The sequence below is a fragment of the Cyprinodon variegatus genome, unplaced genomic scaffold (assembly GCF_000732505.1).
Source record: "Cyprinodon variegatus isolate N-32 unplaced genomic scaffold, C_variegatus-1.0 Scaffold4, whole genome shotgun sequence".
Classification (NCBI taxonomy): domain Eukaryota; kingdom Metazoa; phylum Chordata; class Actinopteri; order Cyprinodontiformes; family Cyprinodontidae; genus Cyprinodon; species Cyprinodon variegatus.
In genome coordinates this window covers 1,714,674-1,721,025 of record NW_015150457.1, presented here as the reverse complement: position 1 = coordinate 1,721,025, position 6,352 = coordinate 1,714,674, and the positions used below count along the sequence as shown (strand labels likewise).

The window sequence follows — 6,352 nt, the reverse complement described above, 5'->3', positions numbered from 1 at the left end:
GAGGCTAATAACCTCTACTTAAATCAAATAGATAAATTAAATAAATGTCAGCCCACAGTGTTTAAACTCTGTAATATAGATTTATTTAATATATAATATATGATTTAATGGATTTCCTATAATAGAAATGAGGAACAGATTCTGGTGCTTGTACTACTAAGACAAGGTTGTTTTATTCTTAAAATATACTAAGTGCTCTGTGTGCACAAATAGGAATTTTCAGCAGCTCTGACAATCTGTCAAAGTTTGTTTTTAGTGACACCTGCTGGAGATCGGTGTAACTGTGACTGTCTAATGATTGACGTTTTTGATCACTTGCATACCCTTACAAATGGAGTCCCCCCCTCCCCTTCCCTCAGTGAGGTCTAGAAGCACAAGATCTATATTCCAGCCATTCAGTTTCGATGCTGCTACATGGCGGTACATCTTATTTCTTATTAGATGAGCCCTTGAATGATATATTAGCTACTGTAAAGTAAGTTGAAAAAAAGTTAAGTCAAGAAAAAAGGGTAAAAGGTTAATTAAAAAGTTAAAAAGTAAAGTTAAAAATTAAAAAGCCTGGTTAATTAGGTTTATAAACTAAAAAAGTAAGTGCCAGTGTGATTAATGCCTCTAAGGTTATGTTGTACCATAAAAAAAAAAATAAAAAATTGTGTCTTTCACTCTCAGAGTGTTTTTCATGAATTTCTTATATAAGCACTTTTGTTATTTTTCTTAATATATTCAGATAAGTTGGCGTCTCTTGTTATTACACTGACATTCATTTTTGCGAGCAAAATATCAATTTTTTATGTTGCAAAGGTTATAAGGTCTGGATTCAAACTACACTATTGGCTTGAAATTAGTATTTTCAAAGTATTTCACCGAGTGCCCTAACGTTGATTTAAACGATGTGCAGTCTGTATCAATCCAAGAAAACTGCATTAAATTCCCTGTGATACGGGGTAATTACAGCATATACTGTATGAAGCTTAATTTACTAGATATGCAACCCTCGGTAAGCGTGTTCAGAAAGCTTTTATGTGAAAACATGGTCAAACAACAAGTGGAAAGGAAGAATTTAGCAGCAGTTAATTATTGCCCGTAAGTTTCCTTTTCCGAGAATCTGTCAAATGTTGTATTAATTCCGGTAATTCACATTAGGGAGGCTTTGTATAATTGATGGGAAAACTAGGGTTTATGTTTGGGCTGCTTTTCACCAGATCCAGCCCTGAAATATGAAACCTGTTGCCATGGAAGCAAAACAACTGCAGTCGACCAAATAAGGTCAAAGGAAGTCAAAGAATACGGCAACTTGCGCGCTGACGTCACGCACCAGCGGCACGGCACGCACCGTGCTGCGTTGAATGAAGGGAAGTCAGCCGTGACTTTAGTGGGGCAGAGAGTGAAGCATGAATAAATAATTAAACTGCAGTTTCTGCGGCTCCCACTCGGATTAAACACAGTCCTGCTGGATTTATGTAACTCCGAGGCCAAAAATAGTACGGTGACGTCTTTATGAAGCGACGCTTGGCCGAAAATATCAGCGTTCTTGACGTTTAACACCATTTTTTTTCTTTTTTTTTTAAGAGTATGTTAGTAGATCAAAATTCTACTTCTCAAATTAATTTATATGTTGCAAAATGCATTTTAAACTATTCTAACGTCAAACTAATACTTTTTATTTACTTTTATTGGCACATTTATTTATTTATTTATTTATTAGAATTTATTTGTTAAGAAGTCTATGATAGAAAAAAAAACTAGTTTTTTTATCTTACTGTACGTATTAGAACACATGCAAACATGATTAAATAAACTAAAGAGCTCAAATTGTATGTATTAATTTTTAAAAGTATTATTTTTAAAGAAAATGTATTTCTATAAAAGTAATTGAGATAATTTTAATAATCTTAATAATAATACATGTATTTGGGTTTTAGAACTTTGGTTTAGGAATAAAGAATCATGATAGTATAAAAAACATCTTAAATATTTGAAACTAAAAAAGCATTATATTGGTTGTAACAACACGTTTTTCACAAATGCCCATATTGGTTTCTAAAGCACTTTCATTTTAATCAGTTAAATTGTCCCATCAAAAGTACATTTTGAATGTATTTCAGATTAAATTTCATTGATTAACTGAAACATTTAAATGTAATAAATGCAAGCACAGAAGAAAACATTAAGGGGAGAAAATTTCCTGGCACGGTAGCTATCTTGGATTTAAAATGTAAAAAAAATTTGAAAATAAAACAATTATGAATACATAAAAGAGTGAAAGATTAATTGAGAACAATATGTTTTATTTTCACCAATATTCGTAAATTTTGCATCAGCATCATATTTGATGAGTAAAAAAATAAACTATGCCATAAAATACAGTACATCTTGAGAAAATCCACATGATTATGTTTTGTTTTTTTGCTTATGGAGAAAACCTCTGGTGATGAATATCAAGGCAGGTCGGGGACACCTCACAGCAAGATGTTACACTAATACGCTGCTACATTTTTGTAACTCTTATTTTCAATTTTCACAATAGCACTGATTCACATATATTAGGCTATATCAAACGTGAATTAACTGCATATCACAGGTAGATTTCTTTAGAAACACAATTTACCACCGTTTGCATTGGAATACAGATGGTTTCTCTGATTTTTGCATGCATTTGGATTCCAGCACAAATGTAAACTCAGACAGTCGAAACAAAATGGAACAACTGAACCCTGTTACAGTCACCGAAAACACACTCTGTATGCACAACCTTTAATTTTCAGGCTTATACATCATAGATCACACTACAAAAGTTATTTGAGAGAGATAGCTTGCTAGCTGGTTAGAATACAAATACTGAATATTGTTGCATAAATGATTTGCATTCACAAGGCTAAGAGTGTTGGGGAGTTAAGACTATCTTTAATCAACTCTGACCCTCCGAGGCTGCTTTTGATGCCCTCACAGCCATCAGCCATGGATTCAATCTCAGAACAACTAAAGGAAAACACTGTGAGGTAGCTGCTACAGGTGGGACTGGAAGACATCACTGGCGTGGTCAAAGACTCAAGGTCGTTTGCCACAGATTTGTAGAGAGTTTCCCAGTCTGGGAGGCAGAAGGGCCCACTCAGGTCTATGTCTGGGACAGACGCTGCCATCTCTAGACTGGGCACCAAATCATCCAGGTCGTCTCCCTTGAGGTCCTCCAGGGCTTCCTCCTCCGCACTGGAGCACAGGAGGATGTTAGAGTTCCCCAAGATTGCTGCAGCAGGCGGGACACAAGAAAGACTGTCTGCATCCTGAATAGTGAGGACTTCTCCAGCAGCTGGATTGCTCTCTGGAGGTTTTACATTCTCCAGGATGGAGAGCAGCTGTGAGGAGGCAGGAGGACCCTGCAGCACTGACTCAACATCCTCCTCCTCCTGCCCTTTGTCACAGTCATCTTGGGCTGGCAGTTTGCAGGAGGATTGGTGAGCAGCTAAGATGTGCTCCAGCCTCTCTTTCTCCTTCAGCAGGTCAGCTATCTCAGTTTGAATGGTAGACTTTTCCTCTTCCAGCAAATCAGTCTCCTGAGAAGAGACAAAAAATAAATGGGACTTCAAACAGACCACAATAAAAACACTACAGTAACTCTACCAGGTCTCTCAGGTCTTCTGATAATATAAGTAAGAATTAAAACTTGGAGAAAGACAAACTTTTCCTATTACAAGCTTTATTTAAACTTTTAGTTTCATCTTTTCAGCTTGGCTTCTAGGTGCTCTAGCACTAAAATTTTGTTTGAATTTATATTTACTTGTTTATAGCATTTGTTTTAAAGCTATGTTTAACTAATGTGAATCAGTCTTCTTAAGGAATATATATCAATGTTTTTCTTGTTGTGTTGCTGATCCATAGATATAGTTATAAGTCCACCAGTTGTTTTATTTCAATGTATATTCTGTCTCGTCAGACCAATTGGGTTTCATCAGCAGCCCTCAATGGCATCTCCTTATGATGCTTAGTTATTCTTGTTGTTCTGTATTTAATTTTGACTTTCTGATTTTATTTCCTTTTTAGGTGTGACCTAAGATTATAAATCTTAGAAAACATCTCTTTTTTTATAAACTGGTTTAAGCACTTTTAAATATAGGGAATAAAATGCTAATTTGATACGTTTGTAATTTCTTTGTTAGGTCACACAAACAAAGTGTCCATAATTAGAAAACTCAGAAGCAGTATTAATTTTTGACCGCAACGTTTAAAGTTAAAATTAACTTATGTTTCAAATAAAATGAAATAAAAGGCATTGGGGAAAAGAAATGAAAACCTCACACAGGGAAATTTTAATAAACATTTTACAATTAGACTCTACCTTAGCTTGATGGGGTTTTATTTTCTTTTGAAAAAAATATTGACACTTTGCCAGTTAAAAGTGCAAAGCTCTTAAGTCTATTTTGTTCAAGTTAAAACAATAAAGAATATCGTTAGGATTCCAGTTTGTGTGGGTTGTTTTGTGTTTCCTTTAGTGCTCACTTTTTACCACTAGATGGTGCCCTCTCCTCGTTTTGGGCCTCCTCTCACACCTGCGGCTCCTTGGGTCATCACCAGAGGAGTATTTGAGCAGCGGGCTGTCCCTACCTCAACGCCAGAGAAAGGGGAAACCTCCACCAGATCCGTTCCAGTCAACTTCAGGAAAACCCGGTGACAGTCCGCTCCATTACTCCTCTGGATCCAACGCCAGTCTGCCTCCAATGAGTTCTTTCATCTCTGGATTAAACCCCACAAACTGGATCCAAGGGAAAACTAAGAACCCCGCTAACAGTTTCTGGTTTCGGTTCACCAGTCCGCTGAGGTCCAACTGAGTTTTCCTCGCAGTATAATCCCACTCTCAGTTTTTGTAAACCTTCAAATAAACCAGTTAACTTTTATCCTTGGTTCTGTGAGTGTTTCTCTGCATGTGGGTGAGATCCTTAAAGGCCACCATGACAAATACGTTTTTGCACATAGCACATTCATGCTGCACACCTTCACATTGTGTCCTACCATGACCAGAGTCTTGAATTAGCTTACTTGTATTTAACTCACTTGCATTTAGAATCACATAACATATCATCAAAAACACAAATTTTCCAAGCTCAGCTATTGTTTCCCCTGCTACTATTGTTGGTAGTGGTTTTTTTTATCATATAAAAAGAATTTTGTGTCTCTTTTACTTGGTATGAATGGTACTCCTAAAATAATTGATAGGCTATGGAGTCTTTCCTTTCTTCCTATAGAGCTTATGTGAATATCCTCTGCATTGAGTCGAAAAAGCAGTTCACTTACTGCTTGGAGACTGTCTATCAGCTCCCTCCGTCTGTTGCGACACTTTGCTGCAGCAATCTTGTTCCTCTCCCTCCTGATCCTCCTTCTCTCCTCTTCTTCTTTAGATGACTAAAATCAGCAGGAGAACATGTATGATTAAAGAGCATCGAGGCTTATTTTACAGCATGCCTTCAATACACGTTGTCTTTCGTCATGTAGATGAGAAAATTATCTTTGCTGTGAACGCTGGAATACAGATCCTCTCGAAATGCTGCACCAACTGGAACGCGCAAAAATGCACGCGTGGACGCGCACTTCATGCAATTTCCTTTCCCCATTAGAGCGATGCTCATTTACTCCCAGAAAACCGTTAAACACAATTAACACACGTAGCTTCTAATTTGCACTTAAAGCTTATCTGCAACAATAGTGTCCGATTTACTGCCGCTGTTAGTGCATTGTGATGATTCCATTAACATTTACTGAGGGGGATCATGCTGTTGGTGAAGCTTTAAAAATGCGGGAGAAACCAATGAATGTATCCTGCATTAACTAAGGCTTTGAGCGATTACTTATTTGCACTGTTTGCACAGATTTTTTTTTCTTGCACTGTTGGACTGATTTTTGCAGAATAAGTACTGACCTGCTCCTTTTGCGCCTTCTTGTTGCACGTCTTTGCTCTCTTTGCACCTGTTGGAGAAGACGGCTGCCTTGCGCCATTGGTTTTCTTTTTTGCACAGCTGCCAGATGTGATGGAAGTCGGCTTCACAGTCGACTTCAGTTCTGGCGATGTTGAGATTGCAGTCACAGTCGGAACAAAGACGGCTGGTGCAGATGTGTCACCATCCTGCAAGATATGCACAAAATTAGAATCTATCATTTCGCCTGATCAGATCAACCAGCGATCACGCAGTCTGTGACCTTTACCAGTATTTAAATGCTGCATCAGTCACCTGGATGAGAAATGTTAGACGATACCGATGTATCAAAAATGATTGCAGAAACGTGGCTTATTCAGTTAATCACCGTTCTCTCTCAAATAAAAGAGCCAAATCCAAATAGGTTTTATATTATATATATATATATA

At 37.2% G+C, this 6,352-nt stretch overlaps 1 protein-coding gene across 1 annotated transcript in view; it reads right to left on the bottom strand.

The window, feature by feature from the left end:
- Positions 1 to 2,265: 2,265 nt before the first annotated feature.
- Positions 2,266 to 6,352, bottom strand: part of LOC107083128 (proto-oncogene c-Fos-like) — a 4,589-nt gene continuing 502 nt past the window's right edge. The window contains exons 2-4 of the mRNA XM_015372132.1: positions 5,909 to 6,112; positions 5,287 to 5,394; positions 2,266 to 3,551 (exon numbers count right to left, since the gene is read on the bottom strand). Coding sequence (XP_015227618.1) covers positions 2,868 to 3,551; positions 5,287 to 5,394; positions 5,909 to 6,112 — 996 coding nt within the window. The 3' untranslated portion in view covers positions 2,266 to 2,867. The remainder of the gene's footprint in view (positions 3,552 to 5,286; positions 5,395 to 5,908; positions 6,113 to 6,352) is intronic.